General features: G+C 55.4%; 1 protein-coding gene across 3 annotated transcripts; it reads right to left on the reverse strand.

Annotated features, from left to right (window-relative positions):
- Nucleotides 1-11,818, reverse strand: LOC123349019 (C-factor-like). 3 transcript variants are annotated; one of them, XM_044986754.1, is made up of 6 exons: nt 11,426-11,473; nt 6,571-6,622; nt 4,620-4,807; nt 2,171-2,329; nt 1,724-1,834; nt 1-1,077 (listed from the first exon to the last, which is right to left on the reverse strand). In XM_044986754.1, the coding sequence occupies exons 1-6, from the start codon at nt 11,441-11,443 to the stop codon at nt 964-966; spliced, it is 642 nt and encodes a 213-aa protein (XP_044842689.1). In that variant the 5' UTR covers nt 11,444-11,473; the 3' UTR covers nt 1-963. The 3 variants fall into 3 exon arrangements, with proteins under 3 accessions (XP_044842689.1, XP_044842688.1, XP_044842690.1); XM_044986753.1 differs by lacking the exon at nt 11,426-11,473 and adding an exon at nt 11,651-11,818 and having other exon boundaries at nt 2-1,077; XM_044986755.1 differs by lacking the exon at nt 11,426-11,473 and adding an exon at nt 7,098-7,114 and having other exon boundaries at nt 3-1,077.
- Between the last annotated feature and the right edge of the window lie 463 nt (nt 11,819-12,281).

A 12,281-nucleotide genomic window follows, 5' to 3' on the forward strand; every position in this document is an offset into this window, starting at 1 on the left:
CATGGTTACTTTGGGAGTCTCATGTTAGCCCCTCTAAGGACCCTATATCCACAGCAGTTCCTCCATGGAATCCCTTGCAAAGAGGCCAGGCGGCAGGCAGGGCTGGTGGGGAGATGGGAGTGCTGGGATGGGGATGCAGCAATGTAACCTATGGAGCAGCACCCAGAGGTTGTCTAACTCCCACCAGGGCCTCTCCAGCCCCAGAGCAGCCCAGGATCAGGGGGCGCACAGGTGGCCCCCCACCACTGCCATTGTACCGTGAGTTGTAGGCTGCCCCTCGGGCTCTGAGCCCGGCCAATCCTAGCCACGTGTCAGCTCTAGCTCAGGGTAGCCCAGCCGCATCAGAGGACAGGCTCTTTGGGTCCACGTCAGAGGGGGAGAGAAACGGCAAGTTTTAACCCTAGATGGTTGTGGCAGAGAAATGCGCCTCCACCTCTGCCAGCCCCCAGCCAGCACTCTCCACCCACCAGGTTCCTGAGCAGCTGCATACCTGTCCAGTCACGCATGTGTGCAGCTCCTGTTTGGCCAAGTGGTAAGTGCACACGCAGACAGGCACAGGTGATGTGAATCGGGCTCTGGAGTCCTGGAGAGGGCAGGCAGAGAGGGGCCAGGGCGCCGCGTGGTACCAGCAGGCCAGGGCAGACACCCCATCTGCAGGGGAGCCTGGGGCTTGCTGGGAAAAGAGAGAGGACTGGCACTGTCTGTGTCTCAGGGTATTTATTAGTGACTCAGCTACAGGAAGCTCATGGCCCCATCTACGGATCACACTGACTGTGTGGAACCCACCGGTGCCTTTACAAACAAGGGATTTCTACTCAGTGACCTCAGCTCTGCAAACACTTACACAGATTCAATGGAGCATGTGCAGCTGGGCACCGCCTGAGGTCATGGCCTCCCCTCTTGGGCCGCAGGGCTTCTGGCACCCGGCACCTCTGCTCTCAGCCCACATACCGTGCTGCTCTCTCACCAGGGAATAGTCTTCCCTGCCCAGCTCCAGAGGCTCCCGCTGTGTTTCTCGGAGAGGGCAGGAAGCATGGCGAGAATCCCCCGCACGCTTTCATCCACGGGCAGGTCAGCCTGCAACAGTGCAGGAATTCAGAAGTCAACAGGCTGACCGGGGGCTGGAACAAAGTGTACAGTGGGGGGGAGGGTGCTGAGAGCCACTGAACCAAACTGTAACCCCTGGATATGATGGAAACCACTTCAAGCCAGGGGGTGTGGCAGCCCCCCAGCATCCAAAGTTCCAGCACCTATGGAAGCTGGGCTTGGTTCTCTGGGGCCAACCCACCCCATAGTCAGGCCTGGGCACGCTTTCTGCACCTGCATATGCCCACACTCGCAGATGTGGGAGTTTATCTGTACGTGCTCCTACAGCCCAGCTGCAGACCCACGAGCGTGTGCACAGGGCAGGTGTGCACACAGGTGACTGGTCAGTTACACGTATAGGCACCACACACAGAGCGGCTGTGCGGGCAGATCAGGCACATGTGGTTCTGGCTTCCAGCTCTGGGCCATGGCGGGTAGTGTGTACTGGATAAGCTGGAAGGCCGGACACAAGGTTGGAGGTCGTGACCTACACAGGCTGACTTCAAAGGCCCAGGCATCACCAGAGGCAGGGATCGGTTCACGTACTCCTGCAGATAGCTGCTCTACGCTGGGAGGTTCCCCAACCCCAGCCCCTCCCCCGTGCCGCAATCACTGCTCCCAGGGACCGAGCACCCACCTCTTGGGTGCCCATGTCTGTCTGCACCCAGCCGGGGTGAACTGCAGCGCACAGAATCCCGTCCTCTGCGTAGCTCAGTGCCTGGCACCGGGTCAGCATGTTGAGAGCAGCCTGCAGGGGAAGGGCTCGTGAGCCGAGGGCATTACCATGCGCTCGCACTGGCTGTGTTCCTCCACACCCAGGAGCAGCTGCACCATCTCAGGAGAGAGCATAGCGTGTGTGGCTCCTCTGTGACAGGTAGTAGCGACACTAAGGCCAAATCGGCTGCTTAGTGCTGCGGTGAGGCCGTACCCAGAGCTCTGAGCGTGTTAAAGGCACAGCACGTAAAAAACGAGAGCCCCACAGCTACATCCTGCACGGTCCCGCCCACCGGTACAGCCTACCTGGAATAGCAGGGTACATGAGCAGCGGATACCATTGCCCCGGGACCCAGGCTCAGGGCCGTACCTTGCTGCAGCGGTAGGAGATAACTGGCTTGAAGAACGTCTCAGGGACTCTCTCGATGGATCCCAGAACAGAAGAGATGTTGATAATGGCCGCCTTGCTGCAGCTCAGCCCTTTCTGGCTACTTCCCTGGGCAGCCTTCTTCAGCAAGGGCAGGAACGCCTGGCGGGAAGACGGTCCCATGGGGTCTGTGCGGAGCTTGCACCCCTTTGCTCTGGGAGCTAGCTCCATCCAACACAGGCCCAGGTAGCCTGGGGGAAGCACAGACCAGGAACTTGTGGGCTCTTCCTCCCCGCGAGAGCACTCCCAAGCCCCGCGCTAGGTGACGCATGAAGGGGGAGCACAGGACCAAACGCAGAGTTCTGGGCTCTATCCTTGGCTTTGCCACTGACTTACGTGACCCTGGGCACATCCAATATGCCTTCTTGTGCCTCAGTTTCCCATCGGGAACACAGGCACCTGTATAAAGTACTTTTGACAACCAGGGCCGAATTAACCTTTCGTGGGCCCCCATGTAGTTGTTATGGGCTCCTTCCGAGTGTGGGCCTGGTGTGACGACTCCATAGTATACCCGGTACTGCTGGGATGGGGATGAAAACTTTTATTTAAACAAAATAAGATATTTAAAGCCACAGTTGATTGAGACCTGCACTCAGCCCATAGAGAACAAACTCGGCTAGCATCAATATACCCAGAATACTCTTGAATTTGGTATATTTGTGTGGGAGGAGGGGTTGTTAGTTTTGTCTTTTTTGTTTAAACACTCAGGGCCTGCTTGGGGCCCTGAACACAAATGCTTAACGAGCACATTTATGAACCATACTAAGCCTGGCTGCAGCAATCAGTGGAGTTGCACCTGCATCTCCCCACCACCATCTCCTCCACCCAACGTTATGTTTCCTAAATACATTTTTTGAAAGCTGGATTTTCCACTTTGGTGCAATGATGTTTACAAAACTTTTTTTAAAAGTTAGTTTTTAGCCTATTTCTCCCTTTGTGATGAGGAGCGGTGGTGAGGGACGTGAGCCAGTGAGGTGACTGGGCTGGAGTGTGGCGAGGGGAATTGCTGGTGCCGATCTCCTGCTGGGAGACAGGGCCACTGAGCGAGAGAGCGAGACCCCCCGACATTCCCGGCAAAGCCACCGCAACCCGGCCTCACGCCGAGCCCCTGTCCCCCCCTGGGATCCCCCCACCCCCCTTCCACCCGGACACTCGCTCCCCTCCCTCCGCCAGCTCCGCGCAGTGCGGGGGCAGTGTCCGGCCATTCCCCCGGCAGGCGGCACGGGCCAGGCCCCGGCGGGCGCGTGGCTGGCAGTGGGGGCACCCCCAGCAGGCGCGGGGCATTGTGGGACTTGTAGTGCAGCCGGCGGAGCCGTCCAAGGGCCCTGGCGTGCGAACTACAACTCCCAGCACGCCCCGCAACACGCGGCCGGGGCCGGAGAGCGCCTGCGCGGTGTCGTCACGGGCCCAGCGCCCACTACAGAGCGAGGGGCCCGAACGGGGCGATTCGCTCCGCGCGCGGCTGGCCCGGCCCCTCCCACGCCCCGGCGCGGCGCTGGGTCCCGAGCACAGATCCGGGGCGATGTCACTCCGCGGCCCGCTGCTCGCTGGGGCGGCCGGGCCTGTCTCCGGGGCCTCCCGCCGCTCCGAGGGCGGAGCTCGGCCCGCGCCCCCGCTCCGGCAAACAGCGCGGAGCTCCCTCAGCGGACGCTACGAGGGCCGTAATCACACGAATAGCTGTGCAGCCTAAAAAGAAAACGGGGACTGTAGCCGGTTGCTACGCCAGCACGCCCCCTGGTGGCCCGATGGAAAGCTGCAGCCACTTCGCCTCAGTTTCCCTCTTGTGTTCTTTGGCCTATTCCCGCCATATACGTGACCTGATCCTCTGGCCCAGCCACATTCAAATGTCTGACCCCTTCTGGGGCCACTGAGTCCTTTAACAAGTGCAACAGAAATCCAGAGACAATTTAATCTTCTGTCCAAATGGGGCTCAGCTGGCATCTGAGCCTTGGCTAGAATGCAGCAACCACCCCTCTTTCCTCAGGCACCTGGGCCTCACTCCCCCTACAGTCTAGGGCTGGCAACATTCTCTGCCTTCCCAGAGCTCAGGCAGGTGTCATCCCTCAGCAGCTCCTGATTCTCCCTCCAATTCCAGGATCCCCTCAGGAGCCGACTCTCTGCATCTCTGCCTTCGTGGAGAGCATGAGCACCCAGCTCTCCCCCTGCACCAGGGGCCCGCCCTCTGCTCTGTTAATGCCCCCTGAGCACAGGCTGGCCCCAGGTGCATTCAGGGAGGTGACCACCCCTCTCTGGCTTCTCTAACCCTGGTGGTGCTGGTGCAGGGGGTATGCCCCATCCCACGGACACAGCTGATATCTCCAGCTGGAAGCTCAGGTCAGCCCTCCCCTTCTTCCAAACGTCTCCCTCCTTACATCCGCTCCCTGGAAGTTACCTGGCCCACCAACATTGGCCCAACCACGTTAGTCTTGTAGGCATCCAGCATCTCTTCAGAATCCACCTTTGCCAGAGACACTTCAGAGAAAATGCCAGCATTATTTATGACCAGGTTCAGGCCCGAGCTGTCCAGCTGCTCCTCAACCCTCCGGGCTGATTCCTCAATGCTCGCTGGATTCACGGCATCTGTGAAGAGGGTGGAGGGGCTGTGAGGTTAGGGGTACAGAGTGCCCTTTGTTGAGTTACAGGCGCTGAGATCTCTGGGGGTGCAGGCTAGCCCTCCAGTGCAGTGAGCCCACTCGGTGAGCCGCACTCCAGAGTGTTCACCTTGCTACCTCACCGTAGGCACTTCAGTCCCCAAGCAACAGCTGCTCAGACAAGCATCTCCGGAGAGACCTTGAGCGTCTGTCCATGCAGCTTGCAGCAGCGAGCCTGGATCGACTGGGGCTAGCTGGTCTTGTGCCAGCATTCCCAAACCAGCTGTGCAGACAGTGCTCTGAACTCGCGGCTAAGACGAGAGCTGAGGCTCTGACCCCGAGGAAGGGGGCTGGAAGCTTAGACACGGGCAGCATGGATTCCACATCACTTTGGGGTGGGGAGACCCTGTCCCTTCTCTCTGCAGTTACCCTTGTGCGTCCTGTGCTGGAGAAATAGCCATGGGGCAGTTCCAATCCATGCAGATCCCCAGAGGTGCCAGGACGGAGCGGGGGCGTTAGACAAACACAGCTAGTAAAGCACCAGAGCCCTTCGTTTCAGCATTTCTGCACTTAGCCTTTCTGGAAGCAAGATCTCTCCCTGCTGGGAAGGCTGTCAGGACGCCAGAGGAGGACCGCAGAAGGAGAGCATGAGGGGAAGGATGCCAAGAAACAAGTCTGGGTCCTACATAAACTCAGCCACCTGGCAGTGACCTTGGGCTGTACCTCACAGACACACTAACCTGGCCAGATGGCGCTCTGCTGCCGGGAGGAATAAATGCAGCGCATAGGCTGGTGCACCACAGCCTGTCTGGTGCCAATGAGCTAGGGTGACCAGACAGCAAGTGTGAAAAATTGGGATGGGGGTAATAGGAGCCTATATAAGAAAAAGACCCAAAAATCGGGACTGTCCCTATAACATTGGGACATCTGGTCACCCTACAATGAGCACTCTGAGGGCCATAAAACCAGCGCTGTGCAGGAGTCACTACCCCCGGATCTGGGACCCCCTGGATACCTCCTGGTGTAAATGCACGGTGCCTCAGGCCAGGTCTGCACTATAACCTCACAATCGGTGTGCTCACGCTGCTCAGCCACCGCCCTGCGCGACTCGGTCCTCCCAGCCTAGCCTCTGGGGTGGACAGCGCTATGTGGGCGGGAGGGTGTCTCCATGCACACAGCTCAAGCTGCTCGCAGAGGTGGCGTAACCACACTGACGGGAGACGCTCTGCCAGTGGTGCAGCAATGTCCTCACTGAAGCGTCACAGAGGCACAGCCATGGGTGGTGGGTGGAGCCCCCCTTCGGGGAGGCTAGTCTCCCTGGCTTCGCTCCTTCAGCCTGAGGCCCCCCTCCTGGAGAAGCCCTGAGCACCCCTCCTTCCAGGGCTGGAGAAACCCCAGCTGTGACATGCCTCCCCTCCTGAGACCCCGGGCCACCCCACAGGAAAAGCTTGTGTCTCTTCCCAAAGAACCTGAGCTTTTTATATGCCCCATGCAGATTCCGGGCCAGCTGACGAGATCCCAGACCCGAGTGGCAGATGGGTTTCAGGACGCTTGGCACAGCTGACTTTGCAGCAGTGCACAGAGAGCTGAGAAACAGAGGAGTAGCTTTGGGGGTTGGCAGCTGAACGTGGGAGCTGCTTTCGGGGAGTCTAGTGCACAGGCCCAGGAGGGGGACGGAGCGGAGGGGAACAGCCAGTCCCACAGCTGGAGCGCTCAGACTTGCAGAGAATCGTTCGGCGGCAGAGCACATACCTAGTTTCACCATCACCAGGTTCGGATGTTTGGAAACCAGATTCCGCAGCTCCTAAGAAAGAGAAACATGGAGAACAATGGAAAGCTGCAGCAGAAGGCAGAGGTAAGGGCCGGGCTACAGCCCCAAAGCCACATACGAACTGAGGGACAGAGTCTGTCTCCGTAGAGTAGGGCAGTACTGCCCAACTGCTCCCACTGATTTCAGGCTGACGAAAAGTGTATCATAGAATCATAGAATATCAGGGTTGGAAGAGAGCTCAGGAGGTCATCTAGTCCAACCCCCTGCTCAAAGCAGGACCAACCCCATCCCCAACTAAATCATCCCAGCCAGGGCTTTGTCAAGCCTGACCTTAAAAACCTCTAAGGAAGGAGATTCCACCACCTCCCTAGGGAACCCATTCCAGTGCTTCACCACCCTCCTAGTGAAATAGTGTTTCGTAATATCCAACCTAGACCTCCCGCACCGCACCGTAGCACGTCTGTGTCCAGGAGGGACTGTACTCGCACATGTGCACAAACACACTTACCCTGTTTGCTTCATTGTCCCACCAGCTTGGACAGGCTGGGCGAGAAAGGCAGAGAATCAGTCCCGGAGTTAGGGGTTGGGTCACAGGAGCAATATTTACAATAACATGCAAAACTGAGCCCGAGCAAACTCCCACTGAAGTCCATGGGAGTCTCTCTGTTGACTTTAATGGGAGTTGGCTCAGGCCCCTAGACTCCGGACAGATCTGGAGAACAGGCTGATTCCCACAGTCACCCCATATTCAGTTACACACAAAAAGCCCTACGCTGAAGGAGCATTATGGCTGCAGAGTCATGCACTCCAAAGTGAGGCCACGCTGGCATGTCGTGGACCATCCCCATTAGAAAATGGTGAGTGATGGATTTTTTACTTGCTAGGTGGGGGTGCGGTGGAGGAGAGGAGGGACTCAGCAGCCAGCAGGAGGTGGGTGGGGTCCTTGGGGAAGGGACAGAGCAGGGAGCGGAAGGGGTGGGGCCACCACAGCCCAGGTGTCCGGCAGCAGGTGCGCCAGGGAAGGCTCAGTCTTGCCTATTATACCTGCTTCCCATGCCCTGGTGCACATGTACGTAGGGTGCGTCAGGTTGCGGCTCCCCCCAGCTCCTGATCTATGCACCCCCCACCCGTGGCCCATGAAATCTCAGGACCGCCTTGTCAGCCTCCTTGAGGCACTGCGCAAGACGGCCATCCAGCGCCCCAGGGGAGGAAGCTGGATGGGGAGCGGGAGGCTTTGTGACTGTGGGGACCATTTCTAGTCCCTTGTGCTCCTGTCTCCGGGCAGAGTTCCTCTGGGCTGTGTCCACTAACTCCTTGGACACCTTTGAGGAGCAGTGGGTGCCAGCCGGCGTTCTCTGCTCAGTGTCCACCTCTGAATCCCTGATGCTTTACCTCTGACCTCACCACGCTGCTCTTTTTTCCTTTGTTGTCCCCAGAAATCAACTGTAGCCTAGGATGGGTGGTTCCTGGGGAACAAGCAGGGAGAACTAGAAGTCCTGGCACAGTCAAGGAATTATGATGTAATTGGAATAACAGAGACTTGGTGGGATGACTCACATGACTGGAGCACTGTCATGGATGGATATAAACTGTTCAGGAAGGACAGGCAGGGCAGAAAAGGTGGGGGAGTTGCGTTGTATGTAAGAGAGCAGAATGACTGCTCAGAGCTCCAGTATGAAACTGCAGAAAAACCTGAGTGTCTCTGGATTAAATTTAGAAGTATGAACAACAAGGGTGATGTCGTGGTGGGAGTCTGCTACAGACCACCGGACCAGGGGGATGAGGCGGACGAGGCTTTCTTCCAGCAACTAACAGAAGTTGCTAGATCACAGGCCCTGGTTCTCATGGGTGACTTTAATCACCCTGATATCTGCTGGGAGAGCAATACAGCAGTGCACAGACAATCCAGGAAGTTTCTGGAAAGTGTAGGGGACAATTTCCTGGTGCATGTGCTGGAGGAACCAACTAGGGGAAAAGCTCTTCTTGACCTGCTGCTCACAAACAGGGAAGAAATAGTAGAGGAAGCAATAGTGGATGGGAACCTGGGAGGCAGTGACCATGAGATGGTCGAGTTCAGGATCCTGACACAAGGAAGAAAGGAGAGCAGTAGAACAGAGACCCTGGACTTCAGAAAAGCAGACTTCGACTCCCTCAGGGAACTGATGGGCAAGGTCCCCTGGGAGAATAACATGACGGGGAAAGGAGTCGAGGGAAGCTGGCTGTATTTTATAGAATCCTTATTGAGGTTGCAGGAACAAACCATCCCGATGTGTAGGAAGAAAAGTAAATATGGCAGGCGACCAGCTTGGCTTAACAGTGAAATCCTTGCTCGTCTTAAACACAAAAAAACAGCTTACAAGAAGTGGAAGATTGGACAAATAACCAGGGAGGAGTATAAAAGTATTGCTCAGGCATGCAGGTGTGAAATCAGGAAGGCCAAATCACACTTAGAGTTGCAGCTAGCCAGAGATGTTAGGAGTAACAAGAAGGGTTTTTTCAGGTATGTTAGCAACAAGAAGAAAGTCAAGGAAAGTGTGGGCCCCTTACTGAATGAGGGAGGGAACCTAGTGACAGAGGATGTGGAGAAAGCTAGTGTACTCAATGGCTTTTTTTGCCTCTGTCTTCACAGACAAGGTCAGCTCCCAGACAGCTGCACTCTGCAGTGTGGTATGGGGAGGAGGTGACCAGCTCTCCGTGGAGAAAGAAGTAGTTCGTGACTATTTAGAAAAGCTGGACGAGCACAAGTCCATGGGGCCGGATGCGCTGCATCCGAGGGTGCTAAAGGAGTTGCCCGATGAGATTGCAGAGCCATTGGCCATTATCTTTGAAAAATCATGGCGATCGGGGGAGGTCCCGGATGACTGGAAAAAAGCTAATGTAGTGCCCATCTTTAAAAAAGGGAAGAAGGAAGATCCAAGGAACTACAGGCCAGTCAGTCTCACCTCAGTCCCTGGAAAAATCGTGGAACAGGTCCTCAAGGAATCAATTCTGAACCACTTAAAGGAGGGGAAAGTGATCAGGAACAGTCAGCATGGATTCACCAAGGGCAAGTCATGCCTGACTAACCTAATTGCCTTCTATGATGAGATAACTGGCTCTGTGGATGAGGGGAAAGCAGTGGATGTGCTATTTCTTGACTTTAGCAAAGCTTTTGATACAGTCTCCCACAGTATTCTTGCCAGCAAGTTAAAGAAGTATGGGCTGGATGAATGGACGGTAAGGTGGATAGAAAACTGGCTAGATGGTCAGGCTCAACGGGTAGTGATCAATGGTTCCATGTCTAGTTGGCAGCCGGTATCAAGTGGAGTGCCCCAAGGGTCGGTACTGGGGCCGGTTTTGTTCAATATCTTCATTAACGATCTGGAGGATGGTGTGGACTGCACACTCAGCAAGTTTGCAGATGACACTAAACTGGGAGGAGTGGTTGATACGCTGGAGGGTAGGGCTAGGATACAGAGGGACCTAGACAAATTAGAGGATTGGGCCAAAAGAAATATGATGAGGTTCAACAAGGACAAGTGCAGAGTCCTGCATTTAGGACGGAAGAATCCCATGCACTGCTACAGACTAGGGACCGAATGGCTGGGCAGCAGTTCTGCAGAAAAGGACCTAGGGGTTACGGTGGATGAAAAGCTGAATATGAGTCAACAGTGTGCCCTTGTTGCCAAGAAGGCTAATGGCATTTTGGGTTGTATAAGTAGGGGCATTTCCAGCAGATCAAGGGATGTGATCATTCCCCTCTATTCCCTTCATCTGGAGTACTGTGTCCAGTTTTGGGCTCCACACTACAAGAAGGATGTGGATAAATTGGAGAGAGTCCAGCGGAGGGCAACAAAACTGATTAGGGGGCTGGAGCACATGACTTATGAGGAGAGGCTGAGGGAACTGGGATTGTTTAGCCTGCAGAAGAGAAGAATGAGGGGGGATTTGATAGCTGCTTTCAACTGCCTGAAAGGGGGTTCCAAAGAGGATGGATCTAGACTGTTCTCAGTGGTAGCAGATGACAGAACAAGGAGTAATGGTCTCAAGTTGCAGAGGGGGAGGTTTAGGTTGGATATTAGGAAAAACTTTTTCACTAGTAGGGTGGTGAAGAACTGGAATGGGTTACCTAGGGAGGTGGTAGAATCTCCATCCTTAGAGGTTTTTAAGGTCAGGCTTGACAAAGCCCTGGCTGGGATGATTTAGTTGGGTTTGGTCCTGCTTTGAGCAGGGGGTTGGACTAGATACCTCCTGAGGTCCCTTCCAACCCTGAGATTCTATGATTCTATGATCCTCCCCCTTACTCGAAGGGGGAGGCCTAGCCCCGCCTGCCCCAGAGCAGGTCCCTCCTGAACACTGAGGGGTCCCGTGCAAAGAGGGAGTCTGCACTAATGTAAGTAAACACCGTACGTAATGCCCGTGCAAGGGGGGCAAGGGAAGGCTGCACGGGCACCATCATTCTGGTGCTTTCTAACTTGGGAGCACTTGACTTTCAACACAATTAGCCACAGCTGCTGCCCCCCAGAGCTCACTGGGCCAGCTTCTCTACGGCCTTGCACGGGTGGGTGTGCTCATTCACAGCTGTGCAAAGGCTCCCTAAGCAGCCCGGCTGCCTTTGACCCTCACTTTGCACAGCTGCAAAGGCCAGCCTGGCTCAGTGCATGATGTAGCTAGCGGCCAATGGCAAATCTCTTGCCTTCGGGGTGAGTTAGATGCAGGGTTTTTGCTCAGGCCGCTCTCAGTGGCCTCAGCTGGTCGGTAGCTCAGCACAGGCTGGCAGAGACTGAGTTTGTCCTGAGCATAGATTGGTGCATTGCTCTGTGCTGCCCCAGACACGGCTGCAAGGACAGTACCTACCAGAAAGCAGCCATTCATTCCAGGGACGTAGGCCAGCTAAGCAGCCCCTCTCCAGCTTGCCTTATGAACACGAGTGCAAGCCCGAGGCAGCTCTCACATGAGACTGGCTCTGGTTATCAAGCCCGAAGGCAGCTCTCACATGAGACTGGCTCTGGTTATTTAGCAGCAAGTGCACAGGGTTGGAGCAGTGCCAATAACAAAGCAAGATGGTATGGAATTCCTGACCTGTCCTCGTGCTCCCTCTGGGTCCCGGCAGGTGGCAAAGACCCACTGTGGCGGGTTTGATTTCCCCAGCAGCTGCTTCACCAGCTCCAGCCCGATTCCCCGATTGGATCCAGTCACCAGAACGCTGCGGACATTGAGCCCTGCCATGCTCCCTCAGCTGTCACTGGCCCTGTTCTGTAGGCGTGTGCTCAGGAAACCTCCCCTCGTTCCCTCCTACTCACTCGCCCGTGGTGCATTTCCCCTACTGGCTGCAGCTAATGCACTCACTCTTCCATGCTGATTTCCTCTGGATTTACCTGGTATCTTTCAGTCAGGCCAGAGCAGCACAGGAGGAAACACCTTGCTAGACGAAGGCATGTTTTCTCTGACAGACAAATCAACTCCTATTTCTCCTAGTTCAGTGGTTCACATACTTTAACAACCCGTGAACCCCTTTCACTAAAATGTCGTGTGTCATGAACCCCCTCCTCAAAATGAATATTTCCAGGGATTGTCTCCCTTCCTCGGCATTAATTATAAAAGCAGTGATCTTGGAAATATAAAATTTGTTTTTATGACATGCTTATTACACACTATTTATTAACTATTATTTATCATTACAGTATTTTATTACATTATGAAAACAGTCTTC

The sequence above is a fragment of the Mauremys mutica genome, chromosome 14 (genome assembly GCF_020497125.1).
Source record: "Mauremys mutica isolate MM-2020 ecotype Southern chromosome 14, ASM2049712v1, whole genome shotgun sequence".
NCBI classification, from domain to species: Eukaryota; Metazoa; Chordata; order Testudines; family Geoemydidae; genus Mauremys; species Mauremys mutica.